This window comes from Cetorhinus maximus, chromosome 14 (assembly GCF_964194155.1).
Source record: "Cetorhinus maximus chromosome 14, sCetMax3.hap1.1, whole genome shotgun sequence".
NCBI lineage: Eukaryota > Metazoa > Chordata > Chondrichthyes > Lamniformes > Cetorhinidae > Cetorhinus > Cetorhinus maximus.
Window position 1 is genome coordinate 33,769,791 of NC_135892.1, and position 22,409 is coordinate 33,792,199.

Genomic DNA, 22,409 nt, shown 5'->3' on the forward strand with positions numbered 1-22,409 from the left:
TGCTTCTACCTCCTCCCCAAGATCGACACCTGAACTGTTTTGTTAGATGAATAATTTCAGCCTGCTCTTATACCATTTATTTTCTCTTTCTCAACTCTTTTTTATATTTTTCCCCATTTGCTCAGTCCCTATCCGCCTACATTCATGAGTCTCCCAACAGTCTCTGAAATTTAAGATTCTGGTTTTCTGGCCCTAAATGTCATCTCTTTATACTGTATGTACCATCCGTCTGCAACCCTATCTTCTTTTTCTTCATTCACGGGATGTGGGCTTCGCTGACTGGGCCAGCATTTATTGCCCATCCCCCGTTGTCCTTGAGAAAATGGTGATGAGCTGCCTTCTTGAACTGCTGCAGTCCATGTGGTGTAGGTACACCCACAGTGCTGTTAGGAAGGGAGTGCCAGGATTTTGACCCAGCGGCAGTGAAGGAACGGCGATATATTTCCAAGTCAAGATGGTGAGTGACTTGGAGGGGAGCTTCCAAGTGGTGGTGTTCCCTTGTATTTGCTGCCCTTGTCCTTCTAGATGATAGTGGTCATGAGTTTTGAAGATGCTGTCTAAAGTGCCTTGCTGTGTTCCTGCAGTGCATCTTGTAGATGGTACACACTGCTGCTACCGTGCATTGGTCATGGAGGGAGCTAATGTTTGTGGATGTGGTGCCAATCAAGCGGACTGCTTTGCCCTGGATAGTGTTAAGCTTCTCGAGTGTTGTGGGAGTTGCACTCGTCCAGGCAAGTGGGGAGTATTCCATCACACTCCTGACTTATACCTTGTAGATGGTGGACAGGCTTTGGGGAGTCAGGTGAGTTAGTTGCTGCAGGATTCCTAGCCTCTGACCTGCTCTTATAGCCACAGTATTTATATGGCTCGTTCAGTTTCTGGTCAATGGTAACCTCCAGAAAGTTGATAGTGGGGGATTCAGTGATGGTAGGTGCCAATGAACATCAAGGGGGCGACAGTTAGATTCTCTCATGTTGGAGATGGTCATTGCCTGGCATTTGTGTGGCTTGAATGTTACTTGCCACTTGTCAGCCCAAGCCTGGATATTGTCCAGGTCTTGTTGCATTTGGACATGGACTGCTTCAGTATCTGAGGAGTCACGAATGGTGCTGAACATTGTGCAATCAGCGAACATCCCAAATTCTGACCTTGTGATGAAGTTCATTGATGAAGCAGCTGAAGATGGTTGGGTTAGGACATTACCCTGAGGAACTCTTGCTGTGATGTCCTGGAACTGAGATGACTGACCTCCAACAACCAAAACTATCTTCCTTTGTGCTAGGTATGACCCCAACAGGGGGAGAGTTTCCCCCGATTCCCATTGTCTCCAGTTTTGCTTGGGCTCCTTGATGCCACACTCGGTCAAATGTGGCCTTGATATCAAGGGCAGTCACTCTCACCTCACCTTGGGAATTCAATTCTTTTGCCCGTGTTTGAACCCAGGCTGTATTAAGATCAGGAGCTGAGTGGCCCTGGCAGAACCCAAACTGGGCATCAGTGAGCAGGTTATTGCTAAGCAAGTGGCGCTTGATAGCACTGTTGATGATCCCTTCCATTACTGATAATGGAGAGTAGACTGATGGGACGGTAATTGGCTGGGTTGGATTTGTCTTGCTTTTTGTGTACAGGACATACCTGGGCAATTTTCAACATAGCCAGGTAGGTGCCAGTGTTGTAGCTGTACTGGAACAGTTTGGCTAGGGACGCGGCAAGTTCTGGAGCGTAAGTCTTCAGTACTATTGCCGGAACATTGTCAGGGCCTGCAGCCTTTGCGGTGTTCAATGCCTTCAGCCGTTCCTTGATATCACGTGGAGTGAATCGAATTAGCTGAAGATTGGCATCTGTGATGCTTGGGACATCTGGAGGAAGCCAAGATGGATTATCCTCTCACTTCTGGCTGAAGATTGTAGCAAATGCTTCAGCCTTATCTTTTGCACTGATGTGCTGAGCTCCAGCATCATTGAGGATGGGGATATTTGTGGAGGTGCCTCCTCCAGTGAGTTGTTTAATTGTCCACCACCATTCACAACTGGATGTGGCAGGACTGCAGAGCTTCGACCTGATCCATTGGTTGTAGAATCACTTAGTTCTGTCTGTCACTTTCTGCTTACGCTGTATGGTATGCAAGTAGTCCCGTGTTATAGCTTCACCAGGTTGACATCTCATTTTAAGGTATGCCTGATGCTGCTCCTGGCATACCCTCCACCGCTCTTCATTGAACCAGAGTTGATCCTTTGGCTTGATGGTAATGGTAGAGTGGGGGATGTGCTGGGCCATGAGGTTACAGATTGTGCTCGAGTACAATTCTGCTGCTAATGGCCCACAGTACCTCATGGTTGCCCAGTCTTGAGTTGCTAGATCTGTTCGAAATCTATCCCATTTAGCATGGTGATAATGCCACTCAACACGATGGAGGGTATCCTCAATGTGAAGGCGGGACTTTGTCTTTACAATGATTGTGCGGTGGTCACTCCTACCAATACTGCCATGGACAGATGTGTCTGCGGCAGGCAGGTTGGTAAGGATGAGGTCAAGCGTGTTTTTCCCTCGTTAGTTCCCTCACCACCTGCCGCAGACCCAACCTAGTAGCTATGTCCTTTAGGGCTCAGTGAGCTCAGTCAGTGGTGGTGCTACTGAGCCACTCTTGGTGATTGACATTGAAGCCCCCATCCAGTATACTTTCTGTGCCCTTGCTACCCACTGTGCTTCCTCCAAGTGGTGTTCAACATGGAGGAGCACTGATTCATCAGCTGAGGGAGGGCGGTATGTGGTAATCAGCAGGAGGTTTCCTTGCCCGTGTTTGACTTGATGCTGTGAGACCTCATGGGGTCCGGAATCGACGTTGAGGGCTCCTAAGGCAACTCCCTTCTGATTGCTTACCACTGTGCTGCTACCTTTCTGGGTCTTTCCTGCCGGTGGGACAGGACATACCCAGGGATTGTGATGGTGGTGCCTGGGATAATATCTGTAAGATATGATTTCATGAGGATGACTATGTCAGGCTGTTGCTTGATTGGTCTGTGAGACAGCTCTCCCAATTTTGGCACTAGCCCCCAGATGTTAGTAAGGAGGACTTTGCAGGGTCAACAGGGCTGAGTTTGCTGTTGTTTCTGGCGCCTCGGTCGATGCCGAGTAGTCCGTCTAGCTTCATTCCTCTTTTGAGACTTTTTAGCAGTTTGATAGAACTGAGTGGCTTGCTAGGCTATTTCAGAGGGCATTTAAGAGTCAACCACATTGCTGTGAGCCTGGAGTCACATGTAGGCCAGACCAGATAAGGACAGCAGATTTCCTTCCCCGAAGGACATTAGTGAACCAGATGGGTTTTTACAACAATCAACAATGGTTTCATGGTCATCATTAGACTTTTAATTCCAGATTTTTATTGAATTCAAATTCCATCATCTGCTGTGGCAGGATTCAAACCTGGGTCCCCAGAGCATTACCCTGGGTCTCTGGATTACTAGCCCAGTGGCAATACCACTATGCCATCGTCTCCTTGACTGGGCTGGTCTGCAGGCTCTCTGCTTCTTCCTCAACAGTGGCTCGACCAGCCCACACAACCTACCTTCACCCCGCTCTTGCCTCTGCTTGTTCTTACTTTGAAAAACTTTCCCTTCAACTCAATTTGTTTCCTCCTGATAAAATTTCTTGCTTATGGGTAATAACTCGCACATCTACTAAGATTATAGTTCTCCCTACCTTGCTCCCTGTAAAGAATCTATTCCCTTTTCCCAGTTTCTCAGTGTTCTGATGATGCCATCTTCCACATTAGAGAGAGTTTCCAAAATGTTGCTTTCTTTTTATACCTCACCTGAGGATTCTCTCTGCCATGGTCGGCAGACCCTCGAGCGAGTCCGTCCCATTTCCTGTGCTTCAGTTCGCCTCTTCCTAGGCCCAAGATTGGATTTTCCTTATCCTGCCACCTTATTTAAAAGATCATTTGCTATTTTCGACACCGCTAGAATGATCCCACCACTAAACACACCTTTCCTCCTATCTCAATTTTCTGAAGTGATCATTCCCTTTATGACACCCTGTTTCACTATGATCATTGCAACTACCTGCTCTCTTCTGGCACCTTCCCAATTAAGTACAGGACATGTGGTAGTTGCCTATTTACTTCCCACAACACTATCCAGGGCCCCAAACACTACTTGTTGGGTGAAGAAAATAATTTGCAAGTGTATCCTCCAAACTAGTATATGTATTTTCTGCTCATCATGCTGTCTTCTACATTTGGGGAGGTCAAACACAGATTGCTTCATTGAATACCCCATCCTTTCTATGAATGCAACATTTCAACTTTGTGCCCCACTTGCACTATTACTTCTCTGGCCTTCCATGGTCTTTTAGTGAAGCTCAAAGTAGTAGCATTTTATCTTTGTATTGGTATTTTGCAGTCCTCCAGCCTTTCAGCTGAAAACTATAACTTCAACTCCCAAGAAGTGTTTGGAATGTGATGACTTTTTTGGAGGACAGAATTGGGCTGGTGCAACTGCAATATTACATACGTGGTAGCATTATGGTAACGCTACTGGACTAATAATCCAAAGGCTGAATCTAATGCCTCAGAGATGGGAGTTCAGATCCCACTACGGCAGCTGGAGGAATTTAAATTCAATTAATAACTCTGGAATAAAATTCTAGTTTCATCAGTAACAACGATGTAACTACCCGAGTGTTGTAAAAACTCATCTGGTTCACCAATGTCCTACATATCTGGCCTACATGGGACTCCAGACTCTCCAATGTGACCTTAATAATCCTCTAAAATGGCCACTTAGTTGTAGGCAGCTCACACATGCTCAAAGGGCGATTATGATGGCCAATAAATGCTAGCCTTGCCAGTAACAGATGCATCCTAAGAATGAATAAAAGAAAAACCTGAAATTGATTTAGGTTATTTGATAAACTTTTAAATTAATAAGTGTTATTCATTTGTACTGTGCTCTTGTTTCAGTGTGAGAGAGTAAGTTAAATTGATCTGAAGATACTTGTAACTTGCTCCCCATTGAAGTCCTCTCTGGTATGCACTCCTTGAGAACTAAATATTTTTGTCCCTGTGTAAGAACATGTTAGCTCAAATTCAGTGTGATTTTTTTTTCATTTCCAAGAACAAAAAGGACAATTCAGACCTTGTCATGAAGAATCAACTTTCTGTATAGTTCAGTGAATATAAAACTGGTTAGTTCAGCCTCCTCTCTATTTTCCAGTTTAGAACAGAAAGTGTGAGAAATGTCATTGTTGGCAATTCATGTGGAATGGGTGCTTTCATATGAAGCAATATTGTCCCATAAGTAGCAAAGTATTTATGTTAGCTGATGTGATGGAGCAGCCTGCTTTTTAAACTTAGCTACCCTGGAATTGTCTGCTTCATAGGTGCGACTGCCCGATCACTTTGTTAGAATATTGTGCTTTTTAAACACTATCGTCTCATTGCCACACTAGAACATCATGCTTTATAAACTATTCTTCCCTATGTGACACAGCTCAGTTGTTGTTCAGTTGGTTGCTTCCTTGCCTCTGAGTCAGAAGATTCTGGGTTCAAAACCCACTCCAGGTCTTGAGCACAAAAACTCCATTGCAGTAGTGAGGGAGTCCTAGGGCCTTAAAAGAAATGGCTGCAGAGATACATTAGTTGTAATTTTCCAAAATTCCCTAGATTCTGGAAAGATCCCAGTGGATTGGAAAACTACAAAGGTAACACCTCTGTTCAAGAAAAGAGGGGGACAGAAAGAAGGAAACTATAGGTCAGTTAATTTAATATCTGTCATTGGGGAAAATGATATGATCCATTAGAGGTAGTAGCAGGACATTTAAAAAATCATCATAAAATCAGGCAGAGTCAACATAATTTTGTGAAAGGAAAACCATGCTTGACAGATTTATTATCATTCTTTGAGGATGTAACCTGCAGGATGGATGAGGGAAACTAGTAGATATGTTGTATTTGGATTTCCAAAAGGCATTTGATAAGGTGCAACATAAAAGGTTATTACACAAGAGAAGAACATGTGTGTTGGGGGTAATATATTAGCTTGGATAGAGGACTGGCTAACTAACAGGAAGCAGAGAGTCAGTATAAATGGGTATTTTTCAGGTTGGCAAACTGTAATGGAGTGCTGCAGGGATCGGTGTTCTGGCCTCAATTATTGATGATCTATATCAATGACTTGAATGAAAGGACCAACTGTATTGTAGCCAAATTTGCTGACAATACGAAGATAGATAGGAAAAGGTTGTTTGGTAGTGCAGAACTTTATATTGCTGAAATGAGGACATTACAGAAGCTTTCCTTACACTCATCAGGACAAACACAAGAATATCTCTGTCTCTGCTGTCAACACCCCATCTCAACAAATTACCCACCCCATATCCAAGCTCCCTTTCCTCTCCAATGCCCTGGAACATGTTGCTTCCCAAATCCATTCCCATCTTTCCAGGAATCCCATGTTGGAATCTCTGCAGCCAGGTTTCTGCCCCTACCACAGCACTGAAACACCACTTGTAGGATGTCATTTGTGACTTTGGTGTGATTGTGACAAAGGGAAACTTTCCCTCCTCATCCTTCTTGACCTGTCTGCAGACTTTGACACAGTTGACCCCACCATCCTCCTCCAAAGCCTCTCAACTGTCATTCAGCTGAGTGAAACTGCTCTCACCTGATTCCATTCTTATCTATTTAATCATACCCAGAGTACCACTTGCAATGACACCACCTCCTGTTCCTGCACTGTGACCTCTGGTGTCCCCCCGCAAAGATCTATCCTGAGCCCCCTCCTATTTCTCATTTACATGCTGCCCTCGATAACATCATCTGAAAGTGCAGCATTAGCTTTCACATGTACTGCCAGCTCTAAATCACCACCACCTCTCTCAGTCCACTCCTGTTGATGAGCTGAAATTTCCTCCCAAATAAATATAGGGAAGACTGAAGCCATTGTTTTCAGTTCCCACTCCTAGCTAACGACCCCATCCCTCTCTCTGGCAACAGTCTGAGATTAAACCAGTTTGTTTGCAACCTTGGTGTTACATTTGATCCCACGATGATCTTCTGACCACACAATCATGCCATCACTAAGATTGCCTATTTCCACCTCCACAATGTTGCCTGACTTCACCCTGTCTCAGGTCATCTGGAGCTGAAACCCTCATTCATGCCTTTGTTGTTCCGAGACTTGACTATTCTAATGCACTCATGCCATCTCATGTTTTACCCCCATTGAACTTGTGTTCATTCTAAACTCTGCTGCCCATGTTCTTACTCTGTTCCCCTATCACCCCTGTGCTCGCTGACCTACGTTGGCTCCCAGATAAGCAACATCTTGATTTTAAAAATTCTCATTCTTGGTTCCAAATCCCTCCATGGCCTTGCCCCTCCCTGCCTCTGATCTTTCCTCCAGCCTCGCAACATTCCGAGTTATCTGTCACCTAATTCTAGCCTCTTGCCAATCCCTGGTTTTCATTACTTCACCATTGGTGGCCATGCCTTCAGTTGCCTAGGCCCTAAGCTCTGAAATTCTGTCCCTACTCTTCTCTACCTCACTTTCCTTGTTTAAGAAACTCCTTAAAACCTACCTCTGATCAAGCTTTTGGTCATCTGACCTAATACCTCCTTATGTGTAATATTTTGCTTTTATAATGCTCCTGTGAAGCACCTAGAGATGTTTTAATAATAGGAACTATTTAAGTGTAAGTTCATGTTGATTGTATACTATTAATAAGATGCGAAGCCTTGCTGAACAATGTATTGGCTCAAATAGAGATTTCTGACTATTTTGCCATGAAAGGGTCTGGGTACAATTTGTAATAAAATGTTTGAGTTAAATGTATTTCTCAGGGGATTAAATTCTGTGTGCAGAAGTATGAAGAGCCATGTACTAAGTCTAGATGAGACAGTTTTTGTGAAATGATGCCTCTTGCATATCACTTGTACCTGACACAATGGAAGTCTATCCAGTCAGGCCCTCAGCGCATGACATCAAGATGATTTTTCTTGTCCTATGATATCAGGTTGTGCTAATATGAGTCATTAACTTATCCTAATGGAATGAAAATTGACTACTTAAAAGTAGATCATATGATAATGGATTTGGACATTCCTCACAGAAATTTATTAACTGAAGAAAAAAAAGTTATTTTATGAGGATTCCCTTAAATTTACAGGCTAGGAGTATAAGAACAGGAGGAGGCTAAGTCAGTCTTGAACCTGTTCTACCATTCAATGGGATCATGGCTGATCTGTGACCTAACTCCACATACCACTTTTGCCCCATATCCCTTAAAGCCTGTTGCATTTTCCCATCTTACAATAGTGAATTAGTTAATAAACTTCAGTTTATTTGTCCTCTTCCCTGAGTGCCGCTTTTCTTTTTATCCTTCCAGCTCATGTGCAAGGAGCTTTGAGGCACCACTTCACACCAGATGTGCTACAGAATTGCAAGGCATATGTTTGATCAACACCATTTAAATTGCCACAGTGGCGTTCATGAGTTGTATCTACATTAGAAGCAGTTCAGAGAAGGTTTACGAGACTAATACCAGGAATGGACGGGTTACCTTATGAGGAAAGGCTGGACAAGTTAGTCTTGCATCCACTGGTATTTAGAAGAGTAAGATGTGACTTAATTAAAACCTTTAAGATCCTGAGGGGTCTTGACAGGGTGGATGTGGAGAGGATGTTTCTTCTTGTGGGAGAATCTAGAACTAGGGGCCACTTTAAAATTAAGGAGTCGCTCATTTAAGACAGAGATGAGAAGAAATTTTTTCTGAGGGTTGAGATTCTTTGGAACTCTCTTCCTCAAAAGGTAATGGTAGCAGAGTCTTTGAATATTTTTAAGGCAGAGCTAAATAGATTCTTGATTAACAAGGGGATGAAAGGTGATTGGGCAGGGGGGGCGGAGGGGGTAGGCAGGAATGTTGTGTGGGGTTGAGGTTACATTCAGATCAGCTGTGATCTGATTGAATGGGGGAGCAGGCTCAAGTGGCCTACTCCTGCTCCTAATTCATATGTTCGTATGTCTTGTGTTTATAAAATGTGTAAACTCAGTTTTGCTCTCTCTTGTTTTTTAAACTAGGGAATTGCGGTTAGTTTTGAAAAGCGACCATGGAGGACGGAAAACCTGTGTGGGCTCCACACCCACTGGATGGGTTCCAGTTGGGTTCCATCATTGATATTGCTGTTGATTCACTAACAATTGAACCTTTGAATCAAAAGAACAAGGTAAATATCATACTAAATTTACATTGGCTACCTTTGGACTGTTCATGATGAGTTTTTAAAACAAAAAGCAATCCTGCATTTAAATCAAATGGTCTGAGTAAATTGTCTACATAACATTGACTGTACTTCAAAAAAAAAAGTGATTCATTGGCTGTGAAGAGTTTTAGGATAGCTTGAGTATATGAAAGACAATGTATAATGTTCATACTGATTTGCATTTGTGGGTCCTTATAGAATACAATTTTATTGCATGTGCAGTATACAGCACATTGAGTGACATAGACTAGTGAGTTATAAGTTTTACCCACACTCAATTGAGTTACTGATCTTTTCAGAGGTGGAAAATAGTCGAGGTGTCATTTTTCTGTCAAGCAGTGGAAGCAGCTGTAAGCATTATCCCTTGGGGACTAACTTAAAGATGTTAATCACATTTTACTCATATCCAAGTTAAGTTTCATAGAAAAGGATGTTCCTCAGCAACTTGGCACTATTGAGAAACACAAATGAAAGGACAATTTATGGCACATGAGGAGGCTAATCGGCCTCACAGGCTGGTGCCAACCAAAAGAGGATCTATCCAACCTCATCCCACTTTCCAGCTCATGGCCCATGGCCTGTAGATTCCTCTCCAAGTATTTTTTTTTAAATGTGATGAGGGTTTCTGCTTCTCTCACCCTTTCAGAGATCATATTCTGGAAAAAAAAATTCTCCTTGACTCCCGTGTAATCCTTATGCCAATTACTTTAAATCTATTCCCCCGGTTATTGACTTATTTGCTGAGGGAAATAAGTCCTTCCTATTTACTCTATCTAGGCCCCTTATAATTTATACACCTCAATTAAATCTCCTATCAGCTTCATACGCTCCAAAGAAAACACCCCAGCCTATCCGATCTTTCCGCGTAGCTAAAATTCTCCATTCCTGGCAACATCCTCATAAATTTCCTCTGCACCCTCTAGTGTGATCACATCCTCCCTTTAATGTGGTGACCAGAACTGTACACAGAACTCTAGCTGTGGCCTAACTAATGCTTTATACACTTCTAGCATAACCTCTCTTATTCTGGTTTTGGCTGTTAAATAAAAGTATCCTGCATGCTGCTTTGATACCTCAGGTGGATACCTGTCCTCCTTCAGGGATCAGTGGATATATGCTTCAAGGTTCCTCTGCTCCTCTACACTTCTTAGTATACTACCATTTACTCTTTATTCCCTTGTCTTGTTTTACCTGATGCATTACCTGAAACTTCTCTGGATTGAACTCCATTTGCCACATTTCTTTCCACCTGACCAGTCCATTGATGTCTTCCTGCAGTCTACAGCGTTCCTCCTCACTGTTAATACATCGCCAATTTTTAAATGATCTATAAGCTTAATCATATGTCCACAATTAAGTCTAACTCATTTATATATACTACAAAAAGCAAGGGACCCAGTGCTGAGCCTGTGGAACCCCACTGGAAATGGCCTTCCAAACGCAAAAACATGCTTTGACCTTTGCTTCCTGCTGCTCAGCCAATTGTGAATTCAACTTGCCACTTCCCTTAGATCTCATATGCTTCTACTTTTCTGACCTTGCTAAAATCCTCCTAGATGACATCAAAAATGCTGCTCTCATCAGCCCTCCTTTCCACCACCTCAAAGAATTCAATCAAGTTAATGAGACATGACTTTCCTTAGCAAATCCATGCTAGCTCCCCTTTATTAATCCATATCTTTCTAAATAATTTATACCATTCTTCAGAATATTTTCAAATAATTTGCCCAAAATCAGAGTTAGGCTGACTGGCTGTAATTGCTCGGCCTATTCCTTTGACAGTGACTGCCATTGGCATCAAGGCAGCATTTAACTGAGTGTGGCATCAAGGAGCCCTAGCAAAACTGGAGTAAATGGGAATCGGGGAAAACTCCCTGCTGGTTGGAGTCATACCTTGCACGAAGATGGTTGTGGTTGTTGGAGGTCAATCATCTCAGTTCCAGGGCATCACTGCAGGAGTTCCTCAGGGTAGTGTCCTAGGCTCAACCATCTTCAGCTGCTTTATAAATGACCTTCCTTCCATCATAAGGACAGAAGTGGAGATGTTTGTTGATGACTGCACACCCCCAGAGCAACTCACCTCTGGATTCCCCAAAGCCTGTTCACCAACTACAAGGCACAAGTCAGGAGTGTGATGGGATATTCTCCACTTGCCTGGTTGAGTGCAGCTCCAATAACACTCCAGAAGCTTGACACCATCCAGCACAAAGCAGTCCACTTGATTGGCACCCTATGCACAAACATTCACTGCCTCCACCACCGATGCACAGTGGCAGCAGTGTGTACCATCTACAAGATGCACTGCAGGAACTCACCAAGCCTCCTTAGACAGCACCTTCCAAATCCACAACTGCTACCATCTAGTAGGACAAGGGCAGCAGAAACATGGAAACACCACCACCTGGAAGTTTCCCTCCAAGTAACTCACCATCTTGACTTGGAAATATATCGCCGTTCCTTCACTGTCGCAGGGTCAAAATCCTGGAACTCCCTCCCTAAGAGCACTGTGGGTGTACCTACACTGCAGGGACTGCGGCAGCTCACCACCACCTTCTCAAGAGCAGTTAGGGATGAGCAATAAATGCTGACCTAGCCAGCGAAGCGCACATCCCGTAAATGAATAAAAAATAAACATATCATACCTGTAGCCAGAGGCAATTGAAAAATTTTGGTCAGAGCTTCTGCTATTCCCTTCCTTGCTTTTCTTAGTAGCCTGGGATGCATTTCACCTAAACCTGATGATTCATCTACTTACAAAGATGTTGAACACCTAATGTTTCTCCTCTCTCACCGTTTATTCCATCCAATACATTACACTGCTCAATTACAATATCTGCATTGCCCCTTCTTTTAAAAAGACAGATAACAAGTACTCATTAAGAGCTATGTCCACGTCTTCCACAATCTCTCACTGGTTCCCTTTTTGGTCTCCGATTGGCCCTACTCTTTCTTTAGTTATCATCTTGCTTATTATGTATTTATAAAACATTTTTGAGTTTTCCTTGCCAATATTTTTTCATGCTCTCTTTTTGCATTTTCTAATTTCCTTTTAATTTTATGCCTGTACTTTTTTTTACTCCTCTGCTTTCCGCAGTATTAGACTCTGTATCTGACATCAGCGCCCTGTTTTTGCCTTATCCTATCCTTTATGCTCTTTGGCATCCAGATGACCCTAGATTTTTTTTCTTTATGGGAGTATATTTGTTCTAAACAACTTCTGTATCCTGCTTGAATACCTCCCACTGCTCTGATATTGATTTGTCTTCAAGTAGCTGTTTCCTATCTACTTTTGTCAAATTATGTCTCGCTTAGTAAAATTAGGCTTTCCCGAATTTCACACTTAATGCTGGTCTATCTTTGTCCTTTTCCATAGCTCCACTAAACCTAACTGAATTACGATCACTGCCACTAAAATACACTTCCACTGACACCCGTTCCACCTGCCCAGATTCATTCCTTAAAATTAAGTCCAGAACTGCCCCTTTTCTTACTTGACTTATTAAGTACTGGCTAAAAAATTTAATGAAACCACTTTACGAATTCTGTGCCCTTTATACCTTTTATACTGATATCATCATAATTAAAATTAGGATAGTTGAAATCTCTCACTTTTGCTGCCCTATTGTTGCTACACTTCTCAGCAATTTGCCTACACATTTGCTCTTCTAGTTCCCTTACACTCAACAGTGTGATTGCCCCTCTTTTGTTCTTCAGTTCAACCTATGTAATCTCATTTGATGTTTATCATCGCTCTTGACAGCTATGATTGTTTCTTTACTTCAACCAATATTGCAAACTTTTTTTAAAAAATTCTCCCCCCCAACCCCCTCCTATCCTGTCCGCAAATCTTGTAATCTGGAACATAGTTAGCAGTCCATTACTTCATCTGAGCATTTGCAATTGCAGGTGAGGAAGCAAAGATGCTACTGATGTTCACTTTTGCATTCAGCTTTCCTGATCTACAACAACATCACACCAAGGTTCCCTAAAAGCCAACATGACATTAATTTTAATGTGAGATGAGTCAAATAAATATTAATTTTTTACTGAGGATTTAAAATGACACATTGAAATTCATAATCCCAGAGGCAGCAGTTTTACTGTGGACTCTAGTATACCCATTGCAACTTCAAAATAAATTGATTTAATTCACAGGATAAGTGACTTACCTGAATGTGGAGCCACATTACACCCAACTCCGGGAAAGTGGAGAGTTTCTGAAAAGGCATAGAACATGATGATGTGTGACAGTTACTGGTCACTGATATTTCAGCCAAGCTCTCCATATTTCCTGATGACAGAAAGCTCTGTGAAGCCTCTCTCAACCCCTTGCCCCTTGTTGCATGCACACTCTGTTATCATCCCCTCTTACCCTCGCCTACGCATGCATGTGCGTGTGCGTATATATATATATATATATATACACACACACACGGGCGCGCGCACACACACATATCCCTTTTGAAGTGAAGTCCCTGTTGTAATGTAGGAAACCTGGTAGCCAATTTGCGCACAGTAAACTTCCACAAACAGCAATGTGATGTTGACAGAAAATCTGTTTTTGTGATTTTGATTAAGGGATAAATATTGGGCAAGACACTGGGGATAACTCCTAGGCTTCTCTTCACAATATTATTATAGTATCTGTTGCATCCACCCAAGCAGGCAGATTGGACCTTGGTTTAATGTTTCACCTGAAAGGTGGCACTTCCGACAGTGCAGCATTCCCTCAGTGCTGTGTTGGACTGTTAGCCTTAACTTTAGTGCTTGAGCCCTGTGGAACTCGAACCTGGAACCTTGTGATTCAGAGACAAGAATACATGTTCTTTCTGTCTGCAAAGAATAGAGCCTTGTGTATTAATATATGTAGCTTCAAATACACACACATGCACCACACTCTGAGCCCGACTAACGATCTTAAATTGGTTATCAGCATAATTCTTAGCACATTGAGGATTATTTAGCAAATATAAAAACAAAAAGCTAAAAGCTACTGCGGATGCTGGAAATCCAAAACAAAAACAGAATTACCTGGAAAAACTCAGCAAGTCTGGCAGCATCGGCGGAGAAGAAATCAGTTAACGTTTCGAGCCTTCATGGCCCTTCGGCAGAACTGCAGCATAGTTTCAACAAGGGAGAAATATAAATTGGTTTAAGGTGGGTGGGGGGGGGTGTAAGAGACACATTGAGGGTGTGGTGTGAGCAGATAATCAAAAGATGTCACAGACAAAAGGGTCAAAGAGGTGTTGAAGGTGGTGGTCTTTGTCTGAGAAAAGTGCTAATTAAGAATGGAAAACAGGATATTCAAAGTACAGCTCTAGTGGGGGTGGGGTGGAAAGACTAAAGGTTTTAGCTTTAGATTTAAAAATAATGGAAATAGGTGGGGAAAGAAGAATCTATATAAACTATTGAAAAAAAAGCGGGTGGGGGGGGAAAGGAACGGGGTGGGGATGGGGGGAGGGGGAGTTTAAGATCTAAAGTTGTTGAATTCAATATTCAGCCCAGAGGGCTGTAAAGTGCCTAGTCGGAAGATGAGGTGCTGTTCCTCCAGTTTGCGTTGGGCTTCACTGGAACAATGCAGCAAGCCAAGGACAGACATGTTGGCAAGAGAACAGGGTGGAGTGTTAAAATGGCAAGCGACAGGGAGGTTTGGGTCTTTCTTGCGGACAGACCGCAGGTGTTCCGCAAAACGGTCGCCCAGTTTGCGTTTGGTCTCTCCAATGTAGAGGAGACCGCAGAAGTATGGTTCTGTCCTCCGACAGGATTTCCGACTGTCTCTTCTGCCCTGCTCACCTTCATTGCTTTCCATTTCTCTCCTGGTGTTTGACAAGGTGTTTACTAAAACCCGCTTTCACAGCCATATCTCCTTTCTCAGTGACTGTCTCCGTCTCCGACTCACCCCACGTGGATTTCAACTGAAATTCCATCCCTCTTGTTTCAAACCCACCCAGGATTACAGGTATCTCCGGGACATAAAACGTTTCTCGGACTGCTGTTCCCGTCGCATTCTGAGATCCACACTCAGTGCCATGCGCCGCCATATGAACACACTCGACTTCTCCCTCCAGCAGCACCGCCGCACCCTTTTTCAAAGCTGCGCGTGCCCCCAGTTTCATTTTATTCTTCGCCTCATCCGTCGCCTCAACAAGAAACTTTTTCTCTTTCTCTCAAGTGCTAAGGAACGCAAGCTCCAACAACTCATCGACTCCAACACCCATCGGGGACCCTCCACCCCTGCTTGTCCCTCCGTCCTCACCCCATCTTCCAATCCCAGCCCCAGCCGCGTATTCACTATACCCCCTGACCTTCCCCTCTCCGATGCTGAACGTTCAGTGCTCAGCAAAGGACTTAGTTTCATACCCTTACGCCCTCATCTCAATGAATTTCGGGCTCGGCATGATGCTGAACTCTTCTTCCGCCGTCTTCGTCTCCGTGCTCACTTCTTTGGGCAGGAGTCCTCTCCCCGTTCAACGGATCCTTTTACCCACCTCCAATATTCTCCCTCCACTTGGACCCCTCCCTCTGGATTCTTACCTTCTCTTGATCTTTTCATTGAGAACTGTCGGCGTGACATTAGCCGCCTCAATTTCTCTGCTCCTCTCACCCATTCTAATCTGTCTCTCTCTGAACTCACTGCACTCCGTTCTCTCAGGTCCAACCCCAACATTGTCATCAAACCCGCTGACAAGGGTGGTACTGTTGTTGTCTGGCGCATTGACCTCTACCTCGCGGAGGCTGAGCGTCAACTCGCAGACGTTTCCTCCTACCTCTCCCTGGACCATGACCCCACCACAGAACATCAAGCCATTGTTTCCAGGACTGTCACTGACCTCATCTCCTCTGGAGATCTTCCTCCCACAGCTTCCAACTTGATAGTCGCCCAACCTCGGACGGCCCGCTTCTATCTCCTACCCAAAATCCACAAACAGAACTGTCCTGGCAGACCGATCGTGTCAGCCTGTTCCTGCCCCACGGAACTCATTTCTCGTTATCTTGACTCCCTTCTCTCTCCCCTTGTCCAGTCCCTTCCCACCTACATCCGTGATTCCTCTGACACCTTACGTCACATCAACAATTTCCAGTTCCCTGGCCCCAACCGCTTCCTCTTCACCATGGATGTCCAATCCCTCTACACCTCCATCCCCCACCAGGATGGTCTGAGGGCCCTTAGCTTCTTCCTTGAACAGAGGCCCCAACAATCCCCATCCACCACTACTCTCCTCCGTCTGGCTGAACTTGTTCTCACACTGAACAATTTCTCCTTTAACTCCTCTCACTTCCTCCAAATAAAAGGTGTGGCTATGGGTACCCGCATGGGCCCCAGCTATGCCTGTCTCTTTATGGGGTATGTGGAACATTCCTTGTTCCAGTCCTACTCCGGCCCCCTCCCACAACTCTTTCTCCGGTACATCGATGATTACTTCGGTGCTGCTTCATGCTCTCGTCGGGACCTGGAAAAATTTATTAATTTTGCTTCCAATCTCCACCCCTCCATCATCTTCACATGATCCATCTCTGACACTTCTCTTCCCTTCCTTGACCTCTCTGTCTCAATTTCTGATGATAGACTGTCCACCAATATCCATTACAAGCCTACCGACTCCCACAGCTACCTCGACTACAGCTCCTCACACCCCGCTTCCTGTAAAGACTCCATCCCATTCTCTCAGTTCCTTCGCCTCCGTCGCATCTGTTCTGATGACGCTACCTTCAAAAACAGCTCCTCTGACATGTCCTCCTTCTTCCTTAACCGAGGTTTTCCATCCACGGTCGTTGACAGGGCCCTCAACCGTGTCCGGCCCATATCCCGCGCATCCTCCCTCACGCCTTCTCCTCCTTCCCAGAAACATGATAGGGTCCCCCTTGTCCTCACTTATCACCCCACCAGCCTCCGCATTCAAAGGATCATCCTCCGCCATTTCCGCCAACTCCAGCATGATGCCACCACCAAACACATCTTCCCTTCACCCCCCTTGACGGCATTCCGTAGGGATCGTTCCCTCCGGGACACCCTGGTCCACTCCTCCATCACCCCCTACTCCTCAACCCCCACTTATGGCACCTCCCCATGCCCACGCAGAAGATGCAACACCTGCCCCTTCACTTCCTCTCTCCTCACCGTCCAAGGGCCCAAACACTCCTTTCAAGTGAAGCAGCATTTCACTTGCATTTCCCCTAACTTAGTCTACTGCATTCGTTGCTCCCAATGCGGTCTCCTCTACATTGGAGAGACCAAACGCAAACTGGGCGACCGTTTTGCGGAACACCTGCGGTCTGTCCGCAAGAAAGACCCAAACCTCCCTGTCGCTTGCCATTTTAACACTCCACCCTGTTCTCTTGCCAACATGTCTGTCCTTGGCTTGCTGCATTGTTCCAGTGAAGCCCAACGCAAACTGGAGGAACAGCACCTCATCTTCCGACTAGGCACTTTACAGCCCTCTGGGCTGAATATTGAATTCAACAACTTTAGATCTTAAACTCCCCCTCCCCCCATCCCCACCCCGTTCCTTTCCCCCCCCACCCGCTTTTTTTTCAATAGTTTATATAGATTCTTCTTTCCCCACCTATTTCCATTATTTTTAAATCTAAAGCTAAAACCTTTAGTCTTTCCACCCCACCCCCACTAGAGCTGTACTTTGAATATCCTGTTTTCCATTCTTAATTAGCACTTTTCTCAGACAAAGACCACCACCTTCAACACCTCTTTGACCCTTTTGTCTGTGACATCTTTTGATTATCTGCTCACACCACACCCTCAATGTGTCTCTTACCCCCCCCCCCACCCACCTTAAACCAATTTATATTTCTCCCTTGTTGAAACTATGCTGCAGTTCTGCCGAAGGGCCATGAAGGCTCGAAACGTTAACTGATTTCTTCTCCGCCGATGCTGCCAGACTTGCTGAGTTTTTCCAGGTAATTCTGTTATTATTTAGCAAATGTTGTCCAATCGTGGAATCGCATCTAATGTTGGACACTGTGTTTTGAGGTTTGCAAGCACGGACTGTTTGGATGTGGTCCTAAAGATATTCATACACAGGACAGACAGACAGAGCATGTACACACATTGTGCCTTTTTCACCTAAACAAAATAAGTGACAGCCATTTGCTGATTCATTCCCCAGGGCAATATCTTGACCAATCAGATTCAAGCTGCCTGGTTTAAATTTCAAACAATGCTTGGCATTTAACTCTCTGTCACCATCAACTGGTGCATTCTCCATGGCAATGCCTCTACCAATCAGAGCTCCCTTGCCATCCAATCCGCACTCCCTGTTCATACAATATAAATGTTTCCCCTGACATTGGTATTTTCTAGTGAATTGTCCTGATGAGTGCAAGACGAAAAGCTTTGACAAAAAAGGTCTCTCTTTTGTCAGCAATACTCAAGTTCTGTCCTACCATATGACTATTTGAACTACAATAAATTGGTTAAACACGATTTCCCTTTCACGAAACCATGTTGACTCTTTCCGATTGCCTTGAGTTTTTCTAAGTGCCCAGCTATAACCTTCTTAATGATCGATTCTAGCATGTTCCCCACGACAGACGTCAAGCTAACTGGCCTGTTGTTTTCTGCCTCTGTCCCTTCTTAAATAGGGGGGTTATGTTTGCTACTTTCCAGGACGATGGAACCATTCCAGAATCTAGTCAATTTTGGAAAATTAACACCAACGCATCTGCTACCTTGTTATGACTGATGCAGTTGGTAAAGCTGAGTTATTTAAAAATCCCAGAAGGAAATTTTAAACAACTGTCATAACCTATAATTTTAAGTGTTATGTTTGAGATGCGACTCTAAATTCAGGAATCAGACCACCAGTTCTTGAGGTTTTACATTAAACTAAATGAAACATTTTATTAATTTACACAGGTTAAAATATATATACACATGGCTACAGATTACTATTATCATAACTTTTAACAAATTCCCAAACTAGCCCCCATTAAGGCAACAGCAACCCATAGACTTAACCAGACACCAGGCAAAGCATTTTCACCTTACGTATTCAAAATGAGGTTCTTTTCACTTTGGTTCCTGTGGAGACAGTTGGAGGCTTCCAGCTTTGATCTCACATTGCCTCTGCTCTGCACACACAAAACTGCTGAAGTTATACCTACCACCACTCATTGAATGTAGATTTCATTGTATCACCAGCCTCTTCTAACAATAAAACCCCTTTCATTGTAACAATTTTATTGGTAATATAAGGTTTTTAAGGTCTTATTTTGTGGCTCATCGTTTGTAAGGGCTATATTCTGTAACAATGCGGAGCAGGGAAGAAGGGCCCTGGAGTAATTGATATTATTTGATATTAAGTCTTCCAAAAGGTTTAATTTAATTTAAAGGTGTAAGCAAAAACAAGAAGGCAGATTATGATCTGAATGGCTATAACTTGAGAGAGGGGAATGTGCAATGAGACCTAGGTGTCCTCGTACACCAGTCGCTGAAGGTAAGCATGCAGGTGCAGCAGGCAGTAAAGAAGGCAAATGGTATGTTGGCCTTCATAGCGAGAGGATTTGAGTACAGGATCAGGGATGTCTTGCTGCAATTATACAGGGCCTTGGTGAGACCACATCTGGAATATTGTGTTCAGTTTTGGTCTCCATATCTGAGGAAGAATGTTCTTGCTATAGAGGGAGCGCAGTGAAGGTTTACCAGACTGATTCTTGGGATGGCAGGACTGACATATGAGGAGAGATAGAGTCGATTAGGATTATATGGAGTTCAGAAGAATGAGGGGGGATCTCATAGAAACCTATAAAATTCTAACAGGACTAGACAGGGTAGATGCAGATGCAGCTGTGCTTCCTCTATAGCAAGAAGTGCCAATCTGATTTTTCCAATTTATATGTAGTTTAAAGTCACCCATGATTATTGCTGTCCCTTTATCACAAGCACCCAATATTGCTTCTTATATACTTTGTCTTACATTGTGGTTACTGTTAGGGGGCCTGTAGACCACCCCCATTAGTGACTTCTTTCCTCTACTATTCTCTATCCCTACCCAAATCAATTCTACATCTTGATCTCCTAAACCAAGGTCATCTCTAACTATTGCAACAATGCCCTCTTTGATTAACAGTGCTACCCAATCACCTTTACCTAGCTTCCTACTCTTCTTGAATGTCACATACCCCTCAATATTCAGGACCCAATCCTTGTCATCCTGCAGACATGTCTCCATAATGGCCATCATATATTTATTTACTTCAATGTGCGCTATCAATTCATTTACTTTGAATGTGTGTAGCATTCATAACCGATACAGAGAGTACAAAAGTTTTGTCTTTTTGTTATCTTTGTAGCATCCAATCTAGTCTGTTGGTGTATTCTTAGGTTTTTTTCTTTCCGTCCCTTCCTGCCATTCTCTGACCCTCATTTCTCATATTACTATTTTGCTCTCCTGCCTTGACTCTACCCCTTGATCTGTTATGTCTACCCAAGCTTGATCCCTCACCTCCCCAGCCTTATTTAGTTTTAATCCCTCTCCACTTCCCTACTTATGTGGCTCGCTAGAACACTGGTCCCAGCACAGTTCAGGTGTAGATTGCCCCAATGGTACAGGCCCCACTTTCCCCAGTACCGATGCCAGTGCCCATCGAATCGGAATTCATTTTCCCACACCAGCCTTTGAGCCACGCATTCGCCTCTCTAATCTTATTTGCCCTATGCCAATTTGCATGTTGCTCAGGTTATAATCCAGAGATTATTACCTTTGAGGTTCTTCCTATTTTGGTACCTAGCTCCTCATACTGACTATGCAGAACCTCTTTTCTTGCCCTGCCTATGTCATTGGTACCTACATAGACCACGAAAACTCTTTCCACAACTCCAGTCTTGGCCATATTCTAGGTATCAGGTGGAAGACAAATTCACAGAATTTTAACGGCACAGAGGAGGCCATTCGACCCATCGTGTCTGTACCGGCTCTCCAAATGAGCGTTATGACCTAGTGCTGTTGTCTTGCCTTTATCCTGCTGCACGTTGTTTCTATTCAAATAATCATCTAATGCCCTCCTGAATGCCTCGATTGAACCTGCCTCCACCACATTTTCAGGCAGCGCATTCCAGATCCGAACCACTCATGCGAAAAAGTTTTTCCTCATCTCACATTTGCTGCTTGCGCAAATCACTTTAAATCTGTGCCCCCTTGTTCTTGATCCTTTTACAAGCAGAAACAGCTTCTCCCTATCTACTCTGTCCAGCCCCCTCATGATTTTGAACATCTATCAAATCTACTCTTAGCTGCCTTCTCTCCAAGGAGAACAGTCCCAACTTCTCCAATCTATCCTCATCGCTGAACTTTCTCATCCTTGGAACCATTCTTGTAAACCTTTTCTGCACTCTCTCCAATGTGTTCGCATCCTTCCTATAGTGTGACGCCCAGAACTGTACACAATATTCCAGATGAGGTCTAACGGGAGTGTCTTATATAAATTCAGCATAACCTCCCTGCTCTTGTACTCTGTGCTGCTGTTAATAAAGCCCAGGATATTATATGCTTTATTAACTGCTCTTTCCACCTGTCCTGCCACCTTCAATGAACTGTGCACATAAACACTCAGGTCTTTCTGATCCTGCACCCCCTTCAAAATTTCACCCATCATTTTAAATTGTCTGCCCGTGTTCTTCCTCCCAAAATGCATCACCTCACACTTCTCCGCATTGAACTTCATCTGCTACCAATCTGCCCACTCCGCCAACTTGTCTATCTCCTCTTGAGGCTCTACATCATCCTCTTCGCAGTTCACAACACTCCCAAGCTTTGTATCATCTGCAAACTTTGAAATTGTTCCCTGCACACCAAGATCTAGGTCATTAATATGTATCAGGAAAAGCAAGGGTCCCAACACCGACCCCTGGGGAACTCCACTACAAACCTTCCTCCAGCCTGAAAAATATCCATTGACCATTACTCTCTGCTTCCTATTTTTCAGCCATTTTTGTATTCATGTTGCTACTGTCCCTTTTATTCCATGAGCAATAACTTTTCTCACAAGTCAGTTGTGTGGCACTGTATCAAATGCCTTTCGATAGTCCATGTACTCCATTGCCCTCTTTGACCTTTTCTGTTACCTCTTCAAAAAACTGTTAGTTAAGTATGATTTCCCCTTTATAAATTCATGCTGGCTGCTCCTCATCAACCTA

General features: G+C 43.9%; 1 protein-coding gene across 6 annotated transcripts in view; it reads left to right on the forward strand.

Annotated features, from left to right (window-relative positions):
* myo6a (myosin VIa) overlaps window positions 1-22,409 on the forward strand; it is a 261,840-nt gene that overhangs the window by 88,430 nt on the left and 151,001 nt on the right. For all 6 annotated transcript variants that reach the window (XR_013578664.1, XM_078556763.1, XM_078556762.1 and 3 more), the window contains exon 2: window positions 9,078-9,223. Coding sequence is in view for 5 of the 6 variants with exons in the window: in XM_078556763.1 (XP_078412889.1) it covers window positions 9,107-9,223 (117 nt within the window). In the remaining variant the exon portion in view is untranslated. The remainder of the gene's footprint in view (window positions 1-9,077; window positions 9,224-22,409) is intronic.